Source organism: Pantherophis guttatus, chromosome 12, assembly GCF_059756535.1.
Source record: "Pantherophis guttatus breed Tessera chromosome 12, ASM5975653v1, whole genome shotgun sequence".
Classification (NCBI taxonomy): Eukaryota; Metazoa; Chordata; class Lepidosauria; order Squamata; family Colubridae; genus Pantherophis; species Pantherophis guttatus.
In genome coordinates, this window is record NC_142074.1 from 22252343 (window position 1) to 22278400 (window position 26058).

The window sequence follows — 26058 nt, forward strand, 5'->3', positions numbered from 1 at the left end:
GGCTAGAAATGGGAGACTGGGAATTCTAGTCCTGCTCTAGGCACAAAGCCAGCTGGGTGACCACCTCAGCTCTAGGAAGGAGGCCATGGCAAACCACTTCCAAAATCTTGCCAACAAAACTTCAAGGGACTAGTCCAGGCAGTCACTAGAAATCAACCAAGACTTGAAGATAAATAAACTTAGATGAATTCTACCGGAATAATTATGATTGGCCATTTTCCCTCAAATTCCCTTGTGTTTATTTAGATGGGAACATAACACCTTGCAGACTAAGCACCTTCCTCTTTTTCCTAAAGGCCGCCCGTCTCACCTGTATCTACGTGCATAGGGAAGGGCGCTCAAAACCTGCACGGAGCCCTTCAGCCGGCATGCCTGCTTTAAAAGCAGTTGTGTGGAAACAACAAGAGTTGCGAGTGGTGGGGTTGAAAATTAGCTGCCTGAGTTCCTGCCCTGTGGCTCCGGCATCAGGTCGTTTTATTCCTCTGAGATAAGCAAAGAGAGAACTGAGCTGACGCAACGCAAGATCTAATGACCAGGGAGGAGCGGTGTTGCTTACCTGCCAAAGGATTGTAATTTCAGATTAAACGCAGAGGAGAAACGGGAGGCTCTTGGCAATCGAATGCTTTTCGACGCGTTTTTGGTTTTTATTTTTGAAGCCACCGAGCGATGAAGGGCGGGTGGAAACCCAGCCCTGCACGATTTCTGATCCTCGCCGGCCTCTTGAGCGCCGTCCGGGCTCTCCCCATCAAAGCCAACGTGAGTTTAGTCTACTTCAACACTTTCAACCGAACCTCGACCAACAACAGGTGCGAGTGCGGCATGTTCGGCGTGCATTCTCCCGTGACGGAGGCTCGTGGGCTGGTGGTGCTTTCCAATTCTTCCAAGTTCCAAGCTTGCACGTGGGATACGCATTTCGCCCCCGCGGTGTCGCCCTGGATTGCCCTCGTCGCAAGAGGCAACTGCACCTTCACGGAGAAGATTAAGCGGGCGGCCAGACTGGGCGCGGCGGCCGTGGTCATCTATAACTACGCAAAGCACGGCAACAATACCATCCACATGGCACATCCCGGTAAGTGTTAAACCGTTGGGCCTGGGAGCTTTTTAATAGTTCCCCAGGTAGGAAAACCGTGTGAGGATTTTTGTCTTTTGCGAGTGGATTTTGACCTTTGAAGCTCGACTTTGAGGCAGAGTTCTGCCTGAAGCTTCTGGGTGGTACAGTGTGTGTGTGTGTGTGTGTGTGTGTGTGTGTGTGTGTGTGTGTGTGTGTGTGTGTGTGTGTAGAGGGACAGGCTGTGTAACTTTATCCTCTTCTGCTTTGGGGGTAATTTCTAATATTATCAGACTAGAATAGAATTACAGGCTTCCTGTGTTGATTCATCATTTGGTTTTATTATGCCAGCCTGAACGCTAGTTCCATGTTCATTGGGGAACATTTTTTACACTCGGTGAGATTTGCACCTCAAAAAATAAAAAAAACGGGATTAAAAACAAACGAACAAGATTACTTGTGAGAGTCTTTTAGGTAAGATGGGCGGTTAGAAATTTAATAAAAAATAAAAATCAGGATGAAACTCCTTGATGGACTTATTTATTAGTAGAGTTGCAGCATTCTGAAATAACGGGGGAAGGGGGGGGACACCCCACAAATAAAGATGCATGTTTTCCCTTGCTACCTTTCAAAAGTCTGGTTGAAGGTGATGCCCAAGGAGGAGCATGCGAAGATGAATTAAAAGACCTCGGATAAGGCATATAAATGTGGACAAAGAACCAGCAAGGCAAGAATAAACAGTTTGCTATCTGGTTTCTCTGGCATTCCCCGTATCGTCTTTTGTGCTTTTGACTTTTCTTTATAAACGCCAAGAGTGCAGAGCTATGCGCTTTCTTTATCCAGTTTGTTGAGAATTGCATCCAGTGGTAACAGCAGCCATATTTGTTTTCCGGTGACTTAACTCCCCTAAGTACATCGTAAGTTTCTCCTCCCCTCCACTCCCCTGCCCTCCCCTCCTCTCTTCATTTCTTCATAAACCAAGCCAAAGGAAAATCTGCACCACTGATGTCTCTCTGGCTGGTGTGCATTGCGTTGATGGAGGGTTTTGATTTGGCAGCTGCTTAGCAGAAGCCTAATTTAATCATTTCCACTGCTGAAGCAGAGTAAAAGTTGGAAAGGGGATGAAATGAGGAAGGGGCTTTGAGATGAATAGACCAAGATCCTTGTTCTAACGATGAGAAGCCTTTTGTTTTGAGCGTACGCTCGGAAGTTTTGTTGCAGTTTTGTTGTTGTTTTTAAAAATGTCTAGTCCACAGATCTAGAGTACACAAAGAACTGGCTCAACGAAGACCCCATTGCATGCCAACAGATGTTCAGTGATAGCGTATCTGCCCTGAAAAGTTATCCAAAAATTAAAATTGCCAATTCTGTCCCAAGAAGCAAGTAATTTTGGTATCCCGGTGAATTTCCTTGAGGGAAATTCTGGGGAATTTTTCTGGAAGGGGGCGTGGGTTGTATAAATATTTCTGCTAAATTCTGCGATCAAATGCAGAAGACCAAAATGGCAGAAAGGAATGCTTTGGGGTCATTTTTTCCCCCCTTTTGGTGGTGGTAGCAGATAACCTGCCGGGCCTTTGTCTCAGTTTCAGCCTGACCTGAAGTTAATGATTGACACGTGAATAGCTTTCAGTGGCTTTGCTGAGTGCAGAACTTTTTAAGTTTTTTACTTAACATTTTTACTTTTTTACTTCGAATTCTTCTTTAAGCAAGAATTCAAGGGTTCTTCTGGTGTCAGAGATGTTTTTGTTTCGGTTGAGCCCAATAAGTCTGGAAGATGTTTAATCCAATGCCTGTGCTTCGGTCTATGTTTTTGGTTCCTGCGTGATATTTCCCCATCTTATATTACAGGGCAGGGATGTCAAACTCATTTTCACTGAGGGCCGCATCAGGGTTGTGTTTGACCTCGGGGACCGGAGTGGGCGTGGCCAGCTTGACGTCACTCGTGTTGGGGGCACCTGTGGTAGCCCGAGCGCTCTGCCAGCGAAAACAGACTCCCAGTTTCCGTTTTTGCCTATGACGGCCTCCTGCAGCCCTCTGCCAGCGAAAACTGATCCGGCCCACAGGGTGGTTAGATCTGACCTACGGGGCCACCCTGGAAACAGCGAAGGACTGGCCCATAGTCCCTCTGCCAGCGAAAACAGAGCTTGGGAGGTGGCCCTCCTAGGCCCCGTTTTTGGCCACGACGGCCTCCTGCTGCCCTCCGCCAGTGAAAGCAGAGCTCCGTTTTCACCGGCAGAGGGCAGCAGGAGGCTGTCGCGGCTGGTCCTTTGCTGTTTCCCGGGTGGCCCTATGGGTCAGATCTAAGCACCCCGCGGGTCAGGTCCAGCCCCAAGGTCTTTAGTTTGACACCCCTGTTATAGGGGGGAAACGTGTGACAGTCCGTGAGAGTCTTAAAAATTGAGTCTGGTTGCCCCTTTCAGATTAGCACATTTGATTAAGCTTTTGCAAGCGGCATCTCATTTCATCTGATGCAGTAACTGAAACCTGATCTAAAGTGGGACGGGTCGGATAGAAGGGGAAGTGACAGGGTGATTGTGCAGATTACCTAGGAGATCACAAGTATTTAACCATCGTAATGGGTGGGAAACCCATTGTGTTTGTCAAATCCTCCTGAGACAGCCTGTAATCTTTTTACCTTCGGCAACTGCTTGCTCAGTTGGGCTCCTCAAATGTCTTTCTCCCAAACCAGCTCATACGGGTAGTCTTCAACCTAGGACCACAATGGAGCCAAGAATGGACGTCTCTAAGTGAGACATTGGTTAAGGGAGTTTTGTCCCGTTTTACGACTTTTCCTCGCCACGTTTGTTAAGTGAGTAACACGGTGGTTAAATCAAACTGGCTTCCACCATTGACTTTGCTCGTCAGAAGGTCGTAAAAGGGGATCACATGATCCCCGGGACACTATCATCGTCATAAAAATGAGCCAGTTGTCAAGCATCCAAATGTAAATCATGTGACCATGGGGATGCTGCAAACGGTCGTAGGTGTGAAAAGTCACGTTTTTTTCAGTCCCGCTGTAATTTCAGATGGTCACTAAACGAACTGTTGGAAGTCTTTACTGTGTAATCTCTAATGGAGTCTCCGAAGGGTCGAACACTGGTGTTCTTTTGCCTTTGTTTCGAGTCCTGATGTCAAACCTCTATCCATCGATTGCTCTGCACACATTAGTTCCAGGTAGAATTCAGAGACCCAGGGCTGGCAGATGATGATGTGAATCTCATTGGAGGGAGAAATATGGGGGAAAAAAACCCAACTTAGTTCAGTGGCTAAGATGCTGAGCTTGTTGATCGAAAGGTCAACAGTTCAGCGGTTTGAATCCTGAGTGCCGCGTAATGGGGTGAGCTCCCGTTCCTTGTCCCAGCTTCTGCCAACCTAGCAGTTCGAAAGCACATAAAAAATGCAAGTGGAAAAATAGGGACCACCTTTGGTGGGAAGGTAACAGCATTCCATGCACCTTTGGCATTGAGTCATGCCAGCCACATGACTACGGAGACGTCTTCGGACAGCTCTGGCTGTTTGGCTTTGAAATGGATACGAGCAACACCCCCCAGAGTCGGGAACGACTAGCACATATGTGCAAGGGGAACCTTTACCTAGTCTTCAGAGGTCTGTGATGGTGCTGCTGGTAAAGATGAGAATTAAATAGACCCCTTCATTTAGCTAACCCAAAGTTGTTTCCCATGTTAGTAGCATCATTCATTCTTCTGGGGTTGTTTATGAGAATCTCATTTCAGGTTGGGCTCGGTATGCAAATATAGCCCTGCCACCCAGGGCCTAGGAAAATGCAGCTTCCATATCCAGCATGGTTTGCAAACTTATTAATAACGCCTTTGAGTGGCTCGAGCTGTAAGATGTAGATAACAGCCAAGAGTGTTCTGTTGTTCTGGGTTTTTTTTTTAATAGGTTCTCCCTAGGAATCAATTTGCTTCTATTGATCAGTCTATTGATCTTGTTGGGCGGATTGTTCAGTCTCCTGACTGCCTGGATTAATTCCATCAGTTGAGCATCTCTTTGTCAAATGGGTCAGAGCAAACGCATAAGAGTAAAAACCTATGGAAAATTGATTTGGTGTGATGCATTCTGGGCAGAATCTTGGAAGCGCGTGCGTATGGTCTCCATGGTGATCTGTAGGTTTTCTGTAAAACGTTGTTGTTTGTGTGTCCGTTATGGTTTTCACCCTGGTGCCAAGGAGGTTGGGTTTATCTGTAAATAAGGGCACACGCATGATTTCACGGGATGCCGGTATCTTCGTAGCTGGTTTTTCAACAATGCTTTTTCAATTCTTAAATCTGGAAATCCTTCGTTTAATTGGGATTCATTGGTGACACTCTCATCAATGAGATCCATGGGAGAAGAATCATCAGATTCCATCAAGACCTCAATCACTTCACCCACCATCAATTTTAGCCTTCCTATCCATAGCACGAGTCAATTTCCTCAATGTCATGATAACACTGCACAACGGACACATAAACACCACATTATTCGGGAAGCCTGCAAAGAATAAATGGAGTTTAATTTTTTTTTTTTTTTAGCTCAAGTCTCAAAACAATCCGGGCAGAGAGAAATATCAGAGCACGCTAATCTTGCCAAGGCACTCCCATTACGGATTTTTAAAAAGCTGTTTTGGAACGACAAAATAATCTGTCTTATAAATCCCAATTTGAATCCTATATCAATTCAGCCATTTCAAGCATCTGATGGAGCAAGCTGTAACTCATCAAAACCGAATGCCTTTTTACTAAAACTGGTTGGTTGGAAAAGGCGCTACTGAACCTCCTCCTGATTTTCCTCTGCTTATGTGTCCAGGTTTATGCTGGTCTCTGGTTGTAATAAAGATGTGATTTGATATATATCCAGGTTAGCACAGGCAATCATCACAGAGTACATTTGTGAATACTGTATAAACTGCCTTACTTACTGCTTGTGACCAGAATGCTCTGGAAAATCAGACATTTCAAGCATAAAAGAAAACTAGTTTTTGATCAGGAGGAATTCTGTAACCAATTCATTCTGAGAATCGGTCCCATGTCTTCGGAAATGATAGAGACATGAAAAAGAGAACAGAAAGAAGCCTGTTCTGAATTCACTGGGCTTATAGTAGAAACAAACTTAATGGAATTGTAAAAATCCAAGGCACAGTTCTTTATCTATCCTGGAACAATAGTGCCCCCAGCTGGCCAACTTTTAATTGTGCACACCAAGCCAAATGCCCACATTCCAAAAAAATCTCCTGCCTGTAGCTCCCTACAGAAACTGCATTGTTCTTTTTCAATCTCATAGGTTGGTCAGCAGATGACAGGCAGAATCGAGGAAGCAATTCGCTTCCCCACTTTTTCTTCCCTTCTTTGCACTTTCAATTCTCTCCATGGTTTTTTTTTTTTTTTTCTGATTCTCCTTTTCAGTTCCTAGTTATTCTATTAACATTCTTACCCATCAGCCTTGCAGTCTCTGGCTTGTTGTTATACCTGGATAGGAATATTTCTTAGGTGCAAGCCATTATAAAATGTAATGGACATACAAATCCCACACCAGAACAACAACGAATAAAGAATGTTTATTTTAGCCGATTCAAGGAAGTGAATGCTGGAGTAATAAAATAGCTGAGTGGTACCAAAACATGCACAACTGGTACAAAAGGACTCAGCAACCATCTTTTCATCCCAAGCTGTCAGGTGCAAAAAGTTTGAATGTCATCGCTGAAATACGACAAGCGAATTGTGGGTGCGGTGTTTAGTTTTTTTTAATGCCTCTGTTAGAGCAAATTCACAATACCGGTAGTCCTCAACTTATGGCCACAATTGAGCCCCAAATGGATGTTGCTAAGTGAGAAATTAGTGATGTGGGTTTGGCCAAATTTTACGACTTTCCTTGCCACCTTTGTTAAGCGAATCACTGCAGCTGTTAAATTGGGAACACGGTTGTTAAGCGAATCTGGGTTCCCTGTTGACTTTACTTGTCAGAAGGTCGCAAAAAAAGGATCACGTAACCCCTAGGACACTGCAACTGTCATAAATGTGAGTTGGTCGCCAAGCATCCGAATGTGAATCATGTGTCCATGGGGATGCTAAAACAGTCACAAGTCCCTTTTCGCTCAGTGACATTGTAACTGAACGGTCACTAAATGAACCGTTTGTAAGTCGAGGACTGTCTGTAGAACAACTGTGGCAAGAAAGGTCGTAAAACGGAGCAAAACTAACTTCGCAACCGTCTCGCTCAGCAACAGAAATTTCCACCTCAATTGGGCTTTAAGTTAAGAATTGCTTGTATTCGTTCTATTAATCATGTTCTAGGTTTTCAAATAGAAATTAATGTTTGATATTTCCTGAATGATGTACTCTCTGGCCTGGTGCTTCTGGACAATCGTCACGGATCACCTGACCTTGCGCACGGCTAACTTCCCATGTTCTGTGTTCCAAAGTGCAGCTTGATTCCAGGTAAACAAAACATTTTCAGCCATGTCAATCAGAATCACCCTGGCTTCCTATCCGTCGTGTAACATCATCGAATGTATTAGAAAATACGCCATATAAAAAAACAGTTATCCAGTACCTAACTGACCAAATCTTAAACAGGTTGAGACCTGGTTAAGTGTTTAGTTGAGAAGCCATCAGAAACTTCCAGAATGGCTCACTAAATTGGGAAGTTACAGATACATATCAGAAGGTGGCAATGACGCACAATTCATGTATTGCCAAGAAAACTATGTGGATATTCTTCATGTGTGTGTAGTCAGTGGGAGCTCAGCTCAGCTTTTTCTTCACCTTCCAGCCTTCGTTATAAGTAAAGAATAGAATAGAATTCTTTATTGGCCAAGTGTGATTTAACACCCAAGGAATTTGTCTTTGGTGCATCTGCTCTCAGTGTACATAAAAAGGAAAAAAAAAAACATTCATCAAGAATCATAAGATACAACACTTAGCTATAAGCAAGGTGACCCATTAACCCTTGGAGTTAAGGCCATAAATATTAAGAATTTCATACTTCGATCTAATGAACAGCCTTGCGGTTTTCCATTTTCATTTAAAGACCTCTTCTTGGGTGGACCTCAAGTTGTGCCATGTCTATATTCATTGTTTGTATAACGGGCTTTGACCTGTCTAGACACGTTTTCCCTTTTTTGCAGATTATCAGTAGCTTGATGCTTCTGAGCTGGGTCCTGTGTCACACTCCCTGATCATATGAAAAACCCCAGACCTCCAATCTTGTGTAATCAGCTCCCTTAAAAAAGGAAGGGAAATGCCTTTTTCTGATTCATTCCCAGCAAATAGAAAGTCAGCCAAACTCCAGGAAAGACCCTACTGAATGATATAACAGTATTTCTGCCTGAACATGTCTGGGCACTTTCCTTTCCATTGAAATTCATACACATTTGTTTTCTTCTGGTCTACGAAGAATCTGATGATAATTGTTGGTTCTTTGTGTTGCAGTGCTGCTGCACCCTGGATAGAATTGATTCTTTCTTTCTTCCGTAAGAGATTGACAGTGCAAAGTTTGGGAAAGGAACAGAAGAAAAGGAAAAAAAAAAAAACAGAATAAAACAAAGGTTAGAGGGAGGTATGGAGGCAACTTTCATCTCACGAATAGCTTCCCATATTACACTAAGCTGTGTTTTGTTGAATCTAAGTCTGCGGAGCGGGTCGGAGACATACGGTTGACATAAGATCAAAGCAAGCCAAACAGATCAAATTTGTCCTTTTGACATGATATTTGAACCCCTAAGTGTGATTTCCCAAGTCCTCGGCTCAATCCTAAATAGAGGTTTTGAGGTTATCCAGTTTATTTAGGACTGGGGAGAAAGAGGTTTAAATCTGGGACTTTCACCATGAAATGTTTAATGTGTTGCTCCATACCGATTGCTCTCAGCTGACATTTGTGAGTAAATGACAAGTTATTTCTTACTTCCAAGGGTGAAATCCAGCTTGGAAACCCCCCCCTCCCCTTTCCACGAACCCAAAACCCTTTGTCTGAAACAGATTTTGTCATCTTTTATCCTGTCGTCTTGTTACCTTTCATCTGTAGCTCAAGAAATGCTGTCTTGTCTGCAGATGGAAAAAAGACTGGAACCATTAATATTCAACTAATGCTAATTTTTCCTCCAAGCTAATTCATTTATTTGAAAAGTACATTTTTATTACCTAGCTAATAAGGTCCGACATTGTTCCTCTCTACGTTGCCCAAGGAAAATTACACAAATCAAAATCTTTATTTAACTTCTTTGAAAAGTCAAACAAATCTAGAGCAAACTCTCCCAGGCATGGGTTCTTGAGATGTGAAATCCCAGGGAGTTGTTTTTAGGACACCGAGACCTTGTGTTTATTGTGAGAAAACACAACGACCGCTTCTCATTATGTATTTAATGTATTTTGATGTGGTTTTCATTCATTCTTGTGGGGAATTTACGCATTTTTCAGAGGTGGCATTTGGGTTTTTAGCATTTCAGAACCTGGAAAACGAAGCCAACATTTTTTTCCACCTGTCACATTATTATTACTATTGTTACATTGTTATGGTAGTTATGATTGCATCAAATTTACAGGTCACTAACTTGTATTGTAGAAGGCAAAGCCTTTTCTGTGTGATGCAGAATTTGCATAGAATGGAAACTAGAAATAAACTGCCAGGAGCTTCCTTGTTACCATTTCCTAGAAAAGGAACGGATTTATTGAAAGAATGAATAAAACTTTCCAGAGTTTGGAATCTCCCAGTTGTTCTAAATCTACAGCACCTAGAATCTCCATCAGCTATAATCTTCTGAGGAAGTAACCTCAACATATCTGGAGCAGGCCAGCTTGAGAGATGTTGATCTAGAGCAGGGGTCGGCAACCTTAAACACTCAAAGAGCCACAAAAGTCCTAACCGGAAGCCCCCGTTCCATTCTGGAGCCGACCGGAAATCCGGTTTCCCCATCATAGTCTCCTCCTAGCACGGCGTCCTTTTTCCTCTGCGGACCGGAAGTCCCGTTCTCCCATCATAGAGTCTCTTCCTAGCACAGCATCCTTTTTCCTCTACCTGTCCTAACCGAAAGCCCTATCAATTGTAGAGCCGACCAGCAACAAGGAGCCGCAGCAAAGGCATAAAAGAGCCACATGCGGCTCCAGGGCCGCAGATTGCTGACCCCTGATCTAGAGTCAGGGTTTCTCAACCTTGGCAACTTTTAAGATGTGTGAACTTCAGCTCCCAGAATCCATACTGACCTGGACATCTATAGCTGTGTACATATAGTACAGAGGTCTTCAAACTTGGCAGCTTTAAGACTTGTGGACTTCAACTCTCCAGCTATGCTGGCTGGAGAATCCTGGGAGTTGAAGTCCACAAGTCTTAAAGCTGCCAAGTTTGGGCACCTCTGATGTAGCACAATAGGCGAGAAAGATATCAACACAATGCACTTTATTGAACGAGGCAGTCGTTTCAAATGGCAGCAGATGAGTAGCCTTCCATCCGGCTCTTGTCCAGGTTGGCTTATTTCAGCAAGGTGGAGCTTCTTTTCCTAAGTTCTTATCTTCTCCAACCCTAATTGAGAACCTTTGGTGACAGAATGTCGACATCCTGGCCCAATTATTCATAATTTGGAGCGCCGAGCAAAGCCCCAATCCGCTTGCTTAATCAAACAGCGCCACCTCTGTGACCTATTTAACTGAGCCTCCTGTGTTTTCTTTGAAAGCTTGAAGCACCGGGAGATAGGCCATGCCTCCATGACACATCCCACCATAGCCCATGTCCTTTACCAGCAATGCTTTCTCAGAAGAAAGAAAGAGAAGGAAAAGAAGACGAGAGATGGAGGAGAAGGAGACTAAAACATATGATGAACGGTTGCAGGAAGTGGGCCTGGCTAGTCTAGTGAAGAGAAGGACCAGGGGAGACAGGATAGCAGTCTTCCAATATTTGAGGGGCTGCCACAGAGAGGAAGGGAGTCAAGGTATTCTCTAAAGCATCTGAAGGCCAGACAACGAATAATGGATGGAAGCTGATCAAGAAGAGATTCAACCTAGAAATAAGGAGAAATTTTCTGACAGTGAGAACAGTCAACCGGTGGAAGAGAAGTTGCCTTCAGAAGTTGTGGGAGCTTCATCACTGGAAGCTTTCAAGAAGAGATTGGATTTCCATCTCTCAGAAATGGTGTAGGATCTCCTGAATAGGCAGGGGATTGGACTAGATGTCCTACAAGATCCCTTCCAACTTTGTTAATCTGTGAAGGGAGGAGGAGGAGAAGAGGAGGAAGAAGACGACTTCTATGAAGTATTCTTTAATGGGAGCTTTAATGACCTGTATGTTGAGGAGGAAAGCCCACTCCAGACTGCAGGCCAGGGACGCTGCTAAATTAGGAAAGGCAGCTTTATGGACAAGAGCTTAGAATGGCCTAGATTAGTTCTCTGCAAATACAATTCAAAGCCGAATTGAATGTTATCAGATGGAATTTCCCTGCCCCATTTTTCCAACACCATGAATGAAACTTCTCTTTTCATTTTTTTTGTTCCAGAGTGAAGATTCCACCCTTGTCCTCTTACCTCTTTTAAAAATAGTTAAACTCTCTCTTTCAGATGTATTAATAATGGCATCGCATTACTCACAATTCCCAGCTCCCACGCATTGGAGCGTTTTCTTTCTTTATTTTTTTTTTTCAGTAAGTTTCCAGAATCTCTTAGGTTTTGTACTCCGATAAAAGCACCGTACACGTAGTCTTTGAGTTACAACATTTGTTTAACAACCATTTGAAGTTATGACCGCACTGGGAAAAAAGTGACTTACGACTAGTTCTCTCACACTTACCATCTACATCGCAACATTTCCATGGTTACACAATCCAAAATTCGGGAGCTTGGCAACCTGCACGCATTTATGACGGTTGCAATACCCTGGGGTCATTGTGATTCACAACAGAAAAGGTCACACAATTGGGTGCAACTCAGTAACTGCATCACTTCGTGGCTGACATTTCAATCCCAATTGTGGCTGTAAATTGAGGACGATTGTCATTTCGGGATCGATAAGATGGATTTTATTGTTATTTTTCGATTGCACACTTCAATAATTTCTGGCTCTTTATTTTCTTAACCACCTTTCCCAGCGTGAGACACTTCTCCAGAGGTTTTGGCCATCGTATGTCCAATACTTACGGAAATGAATTTCGATAGAGAATATCCGTAGCTCAAGTCATCCAGATTATGGTTGTCCCTTTTTTTTCAAGAGGCAAATGGACTTTCTGGTTTTGTTGTTTTTCTTTTTCTTTGAAGACGTTTCACTTCTCATCCAAGAAGTGAAACATCTTCAGCTCTGAAGAATTCTGAAGAATGTTCTGCTTCTTGGATGAAAAGCAGAACATCTTCAAAGAGCCTTGGTGGCGCAGCACTGTAAGTACTGTTAAGTAACACCAGCTGCCTGCGATGACTGCGAGTTCAAATCTCACCAGGCTCAAGGTTGACTCAGCCTTCCATCCTTCCGAGGTAGGTAAAATGAGGACCCGGATTGTGGGGGCAATAAGCTGACTTTGTATAAATATACAAAAGTATGAAGGCTATTGCTTAACGCATTGTAAGCCGCCCTGAGTCTCCGGAGAAGGGCGGCATATAAATCGAACCAATAAAATAAATAAATAAATAAAATAAAAGCCAGGCAGTCCAGTTGCCTCTTGGGGAAAAAAAGCACCTTTGGCACATCCGTATCTCCAGTTTGGACTGTGGAGTCCTCGGCACTTTCTGAGCTCGGCTGTTTACTGGCAGATTTTTCGTTTCCTGATTAGGTAACATCATCAATGCAATGCAAATGGTTTGCTCCATTTGCTTGTCAGGCTACCCTTGGTGCGGTTTTTCTCCTTAGTACTGTAGTTCCTGAATTAAGAGCATGGGCTTTCTGCTTCTTTTATTTGTCTGGTGTCAATCCTTGCTTATCTGGCTGTTGGTTGCCAGAGATTTATGTGTTACCAACAGAGGAGAATATTTGCGTAGCTCAGGGTTGAAACGAGGGGGTCCTTGGTGTTCTCTGAGCTTGTTTTGTTTCCCTGGAGGCCTTTCATGACCCATCTGGGTAACATCATCCGTGTTGGAAGAAAGTGGGGTGTGTGGAGAGGAAGAGGAGGAAGAAGAGCGTGGGGCGCTTAGTGCTCTCTGAACTTGCTTGTTTCCTTGTAGACGTTTCTTTACCCAAACTAGGTAACATCAATGCCTGTACATGTCCCGGTCTTCAACAAAGAGCAAACTCCACCCTCACCAGCCCTGATGAGTTTACCCACGCAGGTAATGAAACGGCTTCAAGGCAAACCCAGATGCTCAGAAAGCACCAAACACAGGTAGTCCTCGACTTACGACCACAATCAAAGGCCAAAAGTTCCGTTGCTGAGTGAGACATTTGCTTAAGTGAGTTTCGCCCCACAAACATGAAGCGAATCGCTGAGGTGGTTAGGTTAGGAACATGGTTGTTAAGTGAATCGGGTGTCCCCGTTGACTTTGCTGGTCAGGAGGTCGCAAAAAAAAGGGGGGGGGGATCATGTGACCCTGCAACCATCACAAATACAAATCTGTTGCCAAGAGGCTGAATGTTGATCACGTGACCACGGGGATGCCGCAACGGTCGTAAGTGTGAAAAACGGCCCTAAGTTCCTTCTTTCAGCGCCGTCGTGACTTGGGAACGGTCACTAAATGAACTGTTCGCAAGTCGGGGCTATCGATTCTCTGCAAAAGCCTTGGCAGGAATGATTTGTCTTGCAGCCCCAGAAACTAGGACTCTCAGAATCCTTAGCCAGGCCACAGGCGGCCAGGTGAAGTCTACCTTAGCCATTTGTCCGGGAGGGATTGGGCGTGTCTTCCAAGCACCGCCCATCCAACACAGGTGCCGCCCCCCTCTGCTGCCCAAGGCGACGGCTTCGGTCAGAGGGGGAGTGGGCATGTCCTCCAAGCGCTGCCCATCCAGTGCAGGTGTTGCCCCCCCTTTGCCCGGGACGGCCTTGGTCGGAGGGGGGGAGGGGGTGTGTCCTCCAAGCACCGCCCCTTCACGCAGGCTCCGCCTCCCCAGCTGCCTGAGGCGATGGCCTCAGTCAGAGGGGGGGAGTGGGCGTGTCCTCCAAGCACCGCCCCTTCATGCAGGCTCCACCTCCCCAGCTGCCTGAGGTGACAGGCTGGGGGAAGGGGGCGGAGCCGTGTCCTCCAAGCGCCGCCCATCCAGCGCAGGCGCCGCCCCCTCCCCCTCTTCTGTCCGGTCCCTCGGTCGGAGCGGGCGGGGGGGGGGGGGAAGGAGAGTGGGCGTGTTCTCCAAGCGCCGCCCCTTCACTCAGCCCCCCCTTTCTGCCTGAGGCGATGGTCTCGATCAGAGTGGGGGGGGGAAGAGTGGAGGCGTGTCCTCCAAGCGCCGCCCATCCAGGCGCAGGCGCCGCCCCCTCCCCCCCGTTCTGTCCGGCTCCCTCCGTCGGAGCGGGGGGGGCGTGAAGGAGTGGGCGTGTCCTCCAAGCGCCGCCCCTTCACTCAGGCGCCGCCCCCCCTTTCTGCCTGAGGCGATGGTCTCGATCGGAGTGGGGGGGGGGAGAGTGGAGGCGTGTCCTCCAAGCGCCGCCCATCCAGCGCAGGCGACGCCCCCTCCCCCCCGTTCTGTCCGGCTGCCTCAGTCGGAGCGGGGGAGAGTGGGCGTGTCCTGCAAGCGCCGCCCCTCCGCGCAGGCGCCGCCCCCTCCTCCCTCCCTCCCGCGCGCGCGGCGGCGGCGGCGGCAGAGGCTGCCTGAGGCGACGGCCGGCGTCGTCTGAGGGGAGCGGGCGATGCGGCGAGCGGGGTCGGCTCGGGCGGCGTGGTTGTCCCCGCTGCTGGCCGGGCTGCTGCTGCTGTCTTTCGGCGCCGGCGGGGGCCCTTGTCCGGCGGGGGCTCAGTCGGTGTGGACGGCGTGGCTGAACGTGTCGTGGCGCCTGCCGGGCAGCAACTCCTCGGCGTGGAGCGCGGGCGAGAGCGGCCTCTTCGGGCAGGACTCGCCGGTCAGGCCGGCCGCCGGGCTGGTGGTGGCGCCGGACGCCCGCGAGGGTCTCAACGCCTGCAGCCCCCGCAGCAACTTCTCGGCGGCGCCTGCCGACCAGCCCTGGGTGGCCCTGGTGCAGCGCGGAGGGGGCTGCATGTTCAGCGTCAAGATCAACGCCGCCGCCCGGCTCCGAGCCCAGGCCGTGGCCGTCTTCAACTACGACGGCGCCGCCGGCCCCGAGGTCCAGACCATGACCCACCCGGGTGAGGAGGGGGCTCTGGGGAGGGTCTGTCTTCCGAAGCCCCTCGGCATCGTCCCTTGGCTCCGCTGGGGATGATGGGGCTCTGGGGAAGCTGGGGGGGGGAGAGTCTCCCTTTGGCCCCGCTGGGGATGATGGGGCTTTGGGGAAGCTGGGGGGGTGGGGGGGTCTGTCTTCCTCTCCCCTAAGCCCCTCGGCTTTGACTTGGCTCCGCTGGGGATGATGGGGCTCTGGGGAAGCTGGGGGGGGGAGAGTCTCCCTTTGGCCCCGCTGGGGATGATGGGGCTCTGGGGAAGCTGGGGGGGGGAGAGTCTCCCTTTGGCCCCGCTGGGGATGATGGGGCTTTGGGGAAGCTGGTGGGGTGGGGGGGGTCTGTCTTCCTCTCCCCTAAGCCCCTCGGCTTTGACTTGGCTCCGCTGGGGATGATGGGGCTCTGGGGAAGCTGGTGGGGTGGGGGGGGTCTGTCTTCCTCTCCCCTAAGCCCCTCGGCTTTGACTTGGCTCCGCTGGGGATGATGGGGCTCTGGGGGAGAGGGGGGGGTCTCTCCTTGGCTCCGCTGGGGATGATGGGACTCTGGGGAAGCTGGTGGGGTAGGGGGTTCTGTCTTCCTCTCCCCAAAGCCCCTCGGCTTTGACTTGGCTCCGCTGGGGATGATGGGGCTCGAGGGGAGCCAGTAATGGGGTGGGTCTCCCCTTGGCCCCGCTGGGGATGATGGGGCTCTAGGGGAGCCGGTAGGGTGAGTGTTTGGATCTGTCTTCTCTGCTTTGCCTTGGCACAGCTGGGGATGATGGGGTTTTGGAGAAGTGGGTGGGGTGGGGGTCTGTCTTCCTCTCCCCAAAGCCCTTTGGCATCGCCTTGCCCCCGCTGGGGATGATGGGGCTCTGGGGAAGCTGGGGGGGGGTCTCCACTTGGCCCTACTGGTCTTTATCTCCTTTCCTGCTGGGGATGATGGAGCTTTGGGAGAGCCGGTGGGGTGGGGTGTCTTTCGCCTTGGCCCCGCTGGGGATAATGGAGCCTGGGACTCTAGGGGAGGATTGGGAGGGGAGCCCAGGAAGGTCTCAGATCCAGCTTTGCCTTGCTGGTCCCAGACTGTGGGGCTTTCCCTGCTGGGGATGATGGGACTTGGGACTCCAGGGCCAGCAAGGGAACCAGTGGGATGTCTTTCTCCCTAGCCCTGGAGGGGCTTCTTCCACTTTTGTCCAGCTCATTCCTGACTGTGGGGCTGTTTTGCTGGGGATGATGGGGTTTGGCACTCCAGAAAGGGCTCTGGAAAGGATCCAGGGAGAGCCGGTGGAGTTTAGAGGGCTTGGAGCAAGGTGGACCTCCCTCCCCTCCAGCCCTTCAGAAGGTTTCCTTTCCCCAAAGACCCTCAGTTCATCTTTGTTCATGACCCCTTCTTGCTGGGGATGATGGGGTTTGGGACTCCAGGACGACCATGGGGCTTTGGGAGCATCCAGTGGGCTTTAGAAAGTCAGGGAAGAAGACTGACCCATCTGGAAGGCAGGCACGATGTGACTTGGGATCCTTCTGGTCTGTTTTTTTAAAAAAAGTACCTTTATTAAAAGGCCATTCTAAAGATTATATAAGTGACATCCGACTTTCTTCCCAACGATCTTACTGTCTTTCCTTCCTCTTTAAGATTTTATACAAGTACTACAATCCACCTCTCGTCCATATCTGTTTTAATCTTCAGAGCCATAAATCATCATATTCTTTCTTCCTTTCTTTCAGCAAAAAAAAAAAAAAAGTTTCCAAGTCTTTGGTGTTTTGATCTCTGACCAAACAGATCCCAGTTTCTGCAATTTCTGCAAATTCTTTCATTTTCGCTATCCGTTCCCCCCTACAGTGAGGACTTCTCTTTCCATACCCTCCTTCCTCCCTTCCCTTCTTTCTTCTTCCCTTCTTTTCCTTCTTCTCCTTTCCTAACTTCTACCTTCTTCCCTTTCTCCAATCTCTTTTCCCCCCCCTAACAAAACAAGTGCTATATTTATTTATTTATTTAGCGTATGGTTGGTCACACACAGTATTAAAACACTTCATTTTTACAGGTTAAAAACAATTAAAACAATAAAAAAGCAGTAAGAAAACCTAAAAGGAAAAGTGCTATAAACCCAATAGGAAAAGAATCAACAGTCCCAATTTAATCATCTGCAAGATAGGATGGTAAAATATCCCAGAATCTCTGCTACTGTGGTTTTGTATTTCCACCCAAGTTTTTAGGGATGCCTCCTGAGGACCTTCCTCCCTCCCCCCCCACCCCAGATTTTCAAGGTTTACAAAAGGAGAAAGGATAGTTGAGGGAGGGGGGAGGAAGGGGTTAGGGCCTTTCTGTTCTGGATCTCCATTGGATGACATCATAATTCACATTCCACATCTTCTGGAGCAGGGTGTGGTTGGATCTCAGGCAGCCGTCTTCTTGATCCATGGACATTTGGATTTATACAAGAATCCAGCACGTTTAGAAGACATCATCAAGTCCTGGCAAAGCAGAAGCTAATACAGAGAGCCCCGAGGCCAGGCTGATGATTGACCCTGATTACAAGTTTTCAAAATAATCACCCGTCTCTCTTCAAAATACCTACGTGCACCTTCTGAGCCATTTAGTCTCCTCTAAGCTCGCTTGTTTATCCTGTGACTCTGTCCAGACCCGTTTAGACAAATGGCCCTACGGTAATATTTAGGCTGAAAGGTTCCCAGATGATTAACAGGAGGACTGTAAAGTCACCTTCCAACAGGTTACCTTGAACAGGTCACCTGGGATTGCCAAAAAGTCCTTGGGCAGTTTGTGAGAGAAGCTTAGCATGAGTTGTAAGAACGGGGAATTGCTTTTCTCTTGGCCTCTTTCAACATTTGATTAGACCTATAGTCTAGGATTTTTGTTTTTTTTTAAAGATGTCGCTTTATATTCTGAACAGATTAATGACTTTGGAAGCCAGCGAAACAACTACTTAGGAAAGTTTTCTTTTTCTGTTTTCCTGAATCTTCGAGACTTTTTAAGGCTTCAGAATCTGGAGAATTTTAAAAACCTACTTGAAAGAATGACACAATGGGCTATTGTGCTGTTGAAATTAAGCAGGTCTAGCCTTTTAACGAGTTTGGGGAGTAGTCAAAAATCTGCAAGACCCCTTAATGCAGATAAATTTTCTAGAATGCACTATTATTAAACGGGACGGGGCTTTTTACGATGTTGGTGGCACAACTGAGAATTTTCTGGCTACTTAAACATACTCCGTAGGTCTCTCTCTCTTTTTTTTTTACGACATGATAAAATAGCGCAGTGACACACCGTGGCATTATCTCAATTTTTTTTTTTTTAAATCGTCTTGTTTAAACTGTAGGTGGGTACTGCTGCTCGCTTCGTTACTGCGGATGTGAATGAAAGCAAAGCAATGCATGAATAATTTCCAAGCTGAGAATTCTAAGAACATGAGGAGTAATTAAGTAATGCTTGTCTTTGGGTAATAGGAGTTTCCCTTTGGGAGAAGGAACGCTTGGCTCTTCCTTTCCCTCTGTGCACCTCTCTGTTGGCCCTGAACAAAAGTACTTTACTTACGTAGATGGCTTTCCTCTGGGAATTCACAAACACACAACATTTTGTTTGTTTTGCAAGTTAGTGCCGTGATTTGAGGATTGAAGAATAGAATAGAATAGAATAGAATAGAATAGAATAGAATAGAATAGAATAGAATAGAATAGAATAGAATAGAATAGAATAGAATAGAATAGAATAGAATAGCAGAGTTGGAAGGGACCTTGGAGCAGGGGTGAAATCCAGCAGGTTCTGACAGGTTCTGGAGAACAGGTAGCGGAAATTTTCAGTAGTTCGGAGAATTGCCAAATGTTACTTCTGGCTGGCCCCAGAGTGGGGAGGAAATGGAGATTTTGCAATATCCTTCCCCTGGAGTGTGGAGGGAATGGAGATTTTGCAATATCCTTCCCCTGGAATGGGGTGGGAATGGAGATTTTGCAGTATCCTTCCCCTGCCATGCCCACCAAGCCACACTACACCCACCAAGCCACGCCCACAGAACCGGTAGTAAAAAAAAAAAATTGGATTTCACCATTGCCTTGGAGATCTTCTAGTCCAATCCCCTGCTTAGGCAGGAAACCCTCTACCATTTCAGACAAATGGTTATCCAATCTCTTCTTAAAAACTTCCCGTGTTGGAGCATTCACAACTTCTGGAGGCAAGTTCTTCCATTGATTGATTGTTCTCACTGTCAGGGAATTTCTTCTTAGTTCTAGGTTGCTTCTCTCCTTGATCAGTTTCCACCCATTGCTTCTTGTCCTGCCTTCAGGGGCTTTGAAGAATAGCTTGACTCCCTCTTCTTTGTGGCAGCCCCTGAGATATTGGAAGACTGCTATCATGTCTCCCCTGGTCCTTCTTTTCATCAAACTAGACATACCCAGTTCCTGCAACCGTTCTTCATATGTTTTAGCCTCCAGTCCCCTAATCATCTTTGTTGCTCTTCAATTAAGGTGAAGATTAAATACACAGGGCTGATGGATGCGGCGTGTCGACCACATCATGCAGGACACGGCTTGCAATAAAATCTATTAAATCATATATCGTTGCCTAGATAGACCATAATACAATATGCGATTTAAAATATTTTATACCGCTCTCCCGTACAAAGGGTGCCAGGACGTTTTGCAGTAAGGGCAACCCATTAGAAAACACAAGTTTATCGGCGGCTAATCATTAACATTTCCCTCCATTGTACCACAATAAGTCCTTCAATAACAAAAGAAGTCGCCGGCCGAGGAAAGCAAGTGGCTTTGGGCAATGCAGCAAGCATACCCTATAGGAGAAGGAAAGTTAATTTTCTGCTTTAGTAACCCCTGCATGGATTTTAGCCACGGCAGTATTGCTACGCCAGGGAAATGTAACTGACAGGAAGTAAATTATGCCTAGAAGTCACCTTAACCCTGCAGGTCTGAAGGACTGAACGCAGTTGGGGATATTAGGAAGAAACAGGCGCAAAATGGATCAATAACTCTTTACGTAATTATCAGATTTTAATTGGAAGCACGGCCAATAATGCCAGAGAAGCTTGAAAGGGCCCTTGGTGTTCTCTGAGCTTGGCTGTTTTCTTGCAGACGTTTTGTTACCCAAACTAGGTAACATCATCACTGCTGAGTAAGAAGTGGGCTTTGCTCTCACCGCCCCCGCTAACACCGACAGGGCAAGCCAGTAGAACAGAGATGGCGAACACTCTCGGCACCGAGTGCCCAAACTGGAACGCATGTGTGCCAGAGCCCCACAAACTCACCAGGAGCCTGGATAGCTCAACAGACAGAGCACTGTAATTTAACACCAGCTGTCTGCAATTAAAAATAAGATCGAATCTCGCCAGGCTCAAGGTTGACTCAGCCTTCCATCCTTTCTAAGGTGGGTAAATTGAGGACCTAGTTTGTGGGGGCAATAAGCTGACTTTGTATAAATATACAAAAGTATGAAGGCTATTGCTTAACACATTGTAAGCCACCCTGAGTCTCCGGAGAAGGGCGGCATATAAATCAAATTAAAAAAAAAAAAGTTAGCTAGTTTGGGTAATGAAACGCCTGCAAAAAAACCAGCCCAGTTCAGAGAGCATCAAGGGGTGCTCCCCACGGTGAAAAATGTGCAAGAAAACAACCATCCTCCGAGAGCACCGAGCATCCCTCATTTCAACCCAGAGCTACAAATACTCTCCTTTACTGCCAAGAGAAGTTTCTTTTCACGACTTGCCAACTGCAAAGCGTTGGGCGTATTCTGCGTGCATCCCAGATTAATGCAGGGCGACTGTGAGAGCAAACAGGCCTAGTTAGTCTATTTTGTGGGAGTCAGTGATGTAACTTTGCTGGTCTGTTCTGTTCCCAGCCTGCTAAAATTCCATGGGATCCAGTTATAGAAGCCAGTTCGCTTGAAATGACAGAAAAAACCACTGGTGTGGACAGAAGGGACTTGACTCGTATTACATGTTCAGTCCGTGTTAAACCGATCCCTGATCCTGACTAGTTGGCTCTTGTTTGCAAGTTACGGTTCTTAAGCATTTTGCTTGGTTTCTTGCATTTCTTGCTCTTTGTCCCGAGATGCGTGGCAGGCACACCCTTAGATTTCTTTTGTCGGTGTCTCTCCTGCGTGTTGTCAATTTTTATGATGCTTACTTGGAACTTTCAGGGGTACATAATAAAAAAGAAATGAGTTTAAAATAGTTTAGTAGTCCTTGAGCCGATACGTCTTGAGGAGAGGATGGATAGAGCTGGGTACGGGAACTGGGAGTTGCGGGAATCACTGCTGTAGCTGCATTTCCTCAAATGAAAGGGGATCATTAGAAAAGGAACTGGAAATGAAACAGCCGGTATTATTATTATTATGATACCTTTTATACACATCATTGGGTGTGCAATTTGTACACATTGCATTTGTAATTTTGGGTGTGTGCTTCTGGTGTCTCCTGCATTTGAAAAAGGTGGTAATATAGTCGAGAAAAATGAGAGTACCCAAATTTTGTTCCTTATGAGCATCAGCTGGAAGAGAGGTGGGGAACGCTGGCCCTTTAAGGACTTGTGGACTTCAACTCCCAGAATTCCTGAGCCAACCACTCTGGCTCAGGAATTCTGGGAGTTGAAGTCCGCAAGTCCTTAAAGGGCCAGCGTTCCCCACCTCTGGGCTAGAACTTTGGAGAATCTTCCCCTTGGGGAAGCCTTGCCTGCGACAGGTAAAATGCATTGATACAGGTAGTCCTCGATTTGCAACCACAATTGGGACCGGTCGCTAAGTGAGTTGTGTCCGATTTTATGACCTGAGGTGAGTTTTTCAGCCAATCCAACTTACTTCCTTTTGACTTTTCTTGTCAAAAGCCCCCTGGGAAGGTCACAAATAGCGATCACATGACCCTGGGAAGCTGCAACCATTGTAAATGCCAGCCGGTCGCCAAGTGCCCAAATTTTGATCATATGACCGCCGGGATGTCATAAATGTGAGGACACGCATAAGCTGGTTGTTGTTTTTTTTCCCACCATCGTGATATTGTGCACGGTTGTTAAACCAAGGGCTGCCTGTATGAGAAAGGAATTCTTGAAAACAGACCTGAATTCAAACTATTTAAGATATGCCATCATAACTGTCAGTTGAAACATGCTCAAACTTTATTAGCAAAGGAAGCGATAACCTTTTCACAGATCTTCCCTGTCGATGTGCTTTCAAGGAAACCAATAAAAGGTGAAGCCTTTGACACAGATTTATTGCATTGAAAATAAGAAATACTCCCCGTTTAAATTTTAGCAAGCTTAGAAATAATGTTTCAGTTCATGGCATTTTTGTATTTTCAATGTTTTGCTGCTTGCTATAGTTTGAAACAACTTTAAAAAAGGAAGAACACATCTCGTCTGTAATATCCAAAAGTCAATTTAAAAGCTTCAGATGAAATAAATAGTGCCTAGCCCCGTGATGGTGAACTTATGGCACGCGTGCCACAGGTGGCACATGGAGCCATATCAGTGGGCATGCGAGCTCAGCTCGCCAGCTGAGTTTCAGGCCTTCTGGGCCCACCAGAAGTAGGGAAACAGGCTGTTTCCTGCCTCTGGAGGGCCTGAGGAGTGTGGTGAAGGCCGTTTTTCGCTCTCCCCAGGCTCCAGAGCCTTTCTAGGATCCCAGGGAGGGTGGAAACGGCCTTCCCCACACCCCCGGAATGGGGCCCTCCAGAGGCCAGAAATGGCCCATTTGCCAGAAGTTGGCAAACGGGCCGTTTCTGGACTCCAGGGGGGTGGTGAAGGCTATTTTCACCCTCCCTGGGCTTCTAGAAAAGCCCTGGAGCCTGGGAAGGGCGAAAAACAAATCTGCCGAGCCCACTGTGCCATCACGTGCCAAAAGCAGGGGGAGCCCTGCGTGCATGCGTAGGGGGCAGGGCGCATAGAATTATGGGTGTGGGCACATGTGTGAGTGACCCCCCCATGCTCCTCCCATTTTTGGCACGCGATGGCAAAAAGATTAGCCATCATTGGCCTAGCCCCTTCTCCCCTCGCGTTTATTTATCCGCAAATGTAGACTCAGCTGTTTTTTTCCTCTTCCCTGAATGTTATTTAATTGTTGTCATCCTTGGGAATAAAATAGAAGATTTTACCTGGCAACCATATCTTATTTTTTCAGTATTTTAATTGCTTTATTATTTTATGTTTTTATGATGTACGGCGCTGAGTCACTGGTCGAAGACGGGGAACAATAGAAATTAATTAAACAAAGTAAACACAACCTTTAGATATTAAGAGTAGTTGTTGCAGGATCTTGTAATAGCTTGCCTTCGCTTTCAGAAATTGTGGGTGTTTCATCCCTGGAGGCTTTCAAGAAGTCCTCTCAAGCACAGGTAGTCCTCGACTTATGACATACAATTGAGCCCAGAATTTCTGCTCCTAAGTGAGACATTTGTGAAGTGTGTTTTGGCCCGTTTCACGACCTTTCTTGCCACAATTAAGTGAATCCCTGCAGTTGTTAAATTAGCACTTTTTAAGAAGAGACTGTACAGCCGCTTCTCTGAAATGGTATAGGGCAGTGATGGCTAATCTTTCTGCCATCACTTGCCAGGAGGGGGGCAGGGGAGGTTCATGCATGTGTGTGCCCACACCCATAATTCTATGTGCCCTGCCCTCCGCATGCACATGCAACCCCCCCTCCTCCAACCTGCTCCTGGCACCCGGTAGTCCAACCCGATGGTCCGGTAGGCCCGTTTTTCTTTCTCACCTGGCTCCAGCTCCTCTCTATGCATCTGGGGAGGACGAAAACAGCCTTCCCCACCCACCCCTAGGCCCTCCGGAGGCAGGAAACAGACTGTTTCCCTACTTCTGGTGGGCCCAGAAAACCCGAAAATCAGCTGGCATGCACACCAAAGCTGAACTGGCATGCCCACTGATATGGCTACACGTGTCACAGGTTCGCCATCACGGGTATAGGGCCTCCTGCTTCAGCAGGCGGGTGGACCAGATGACCTCCAAGCTCCCTTCCAACTCTCGTTATTCTGTAATTAATAAGTTAAACTGCAGGTTATAACACCTTGAATACTGCCCCCTCTCTACAATTTATCCTTGAGATAAAGGAAAATGAAGAATAAATCAGGGTGGGTTTGATTTAAATCAAGTCAATTTAAATCATGATTTAAACCATGATTTAAATCACTAGTAAAAAGGCTTGATTTAAATCAACTCAATTTAAATCATAATTTTTAAAGAGCAGCTGTCATTTCTGTTCCTCAGCGGCTCCTCCTCTGACCCACCGTTGACTCGTCGACAGCCCCAATATTACAGAATATATAAAGCCTCATGCTACATAACGAAGCTCCATTTCATGCCGAATAAACCAAATTATTAATGTATCTTAAACAGAAGACTCTCTCTACATGGATTTTTACTCCCAAAAGCATTTTGTTAAAATAAATTTGGTAAAAATATTAAAAAATCCGACTTAATTTTTTTTAAAAAAATCCAGTTTTGGGGTTTTTTTTTTTTTTTAAAAAAACATCGATATTTATCCACCCTGGAATAAACGTCGTATAAAGCTTTCAAATCATAAATGTTTATTCTCTGTGAACACCTGGGCCAGTTTTACTCAGGCCTGGGCAGATATAAATCAAATGCCTAATTAATTAGGAGGAGTCATTGTTTCCCTAAGTATCAGGATGGAGATGATCCTTGCTGGGATTTCGCCTACAGAGACTTTCTTGTCGGTTGAGCTAAAGTTGTCGGTTGAGCTGGAGTTGCAAGGACGAACGATCATAAAAACTAGCCTCAGGATGTTCTCACGAAGGTTAAAACTCGTTTCTCTGCTAAATGAAGCTACTCTGCTGGGTCAACAGAAACCCGACAGCTCGTGTTCAAATAAAGTGACAACTTTCATTAGACAGCTTCACAGTCTCACCTCTCTTTCAATTGTGTTGTGAAATCAGACTTTATAAACAGCGCAATAGGATTCTGCGGCAAATATGAACAAACCTAATATAATATAATATTAATAATATGCCTTGTGAATAACTGGGTACTTTCTTTTAGAAACACCAAACCCAGAATGACCTGCCATGTCAGAAAATCAATACCCCAATTTATCACCCCAATGTTGGAGATGTGGCCACAAACTAGGGACATACAACCACATGTGGTGGATGTGCCCTAAGGTGAGGAAATTTTGGTATAAAATTAAAGGGTGGTTGGAAGAGATTACACTCCAAAAGATAGATTTTAAACCAGAGATGTTCCTCCTAGGGATGATTGATAGAAAAATGGAAAAAAGTCTCTATTATATTATATTGCATATTCTAACGGCGGCCAGAATTACTCTAGCGCAAATGTGGAAGTCGGCCAATGCACCATCGGAAGAAACAATAATAAAGAAAATCCTCGAATGCGCCGAAATGGATAAATTAACAATGGAGATCAAAGAAAGAGAAGACTCGGATTGTAAATCAAGGAGTTACCTGTATAGGGGGCCCTTGTAACTCTGAAAGGTCCCTAAACCCACAGGTTGTAAGTCAAGGACTTACCTTACAAGGGGCCCTTGTAACTCTGAAAGGTCACTTAACCTACAGGTTGTAAGTCAAGGATTTACCTGTATAGGGGGCCCTTGTAACTCTGAATCGTCACTAAACAGATGGGATTCTGTAGCAAGGAAGAAATAATGCCTGCTTGAAGCCAGATAACATTATTCTTTCAGATAATACAGTCCTCGTTTTAGAACAACCACCTAGCTTTTTTCTGAATAATGAACTAATATAAAGTCTGGAAATAGCCCTAGTTAAAATATTCCGTTCAGTTTGGAGCTTTAAAATCGTTAACGAGACAAGTGTGTATG

General features: G+C 46.3%; 1 protein-coding gene across 3 annotated transcripts in view; it reads left to right on the top strand.

Annotated features, from left to right (window-relative positions):
• Positions 1-561: 561 nt before the first annotated feature.
• Positions 562-26058, top strand: part of RNF128 (ring finger protein 128) — a 54616-nt gene continuing 29119 nt past the window's right edge. For 2 of the 3 annotated variants that reach the window (XM_060681662.2, XM_060681664.2), the window contains exon 1: positions 14639-15243. In XM_060681662.2, coding sequence (XP_060537645.2) covers positions 14790-15243 — 454 coding nt within the window. In that variant the 5' untranslated portion in view covers positions 14639-14789. Of the gene's footprint in view, positions 1070-14638; positions 15244-26058 lie in introns of those variants that run through there. The other variant, XM_060681663.2, reaches the window with a different exon arrangement.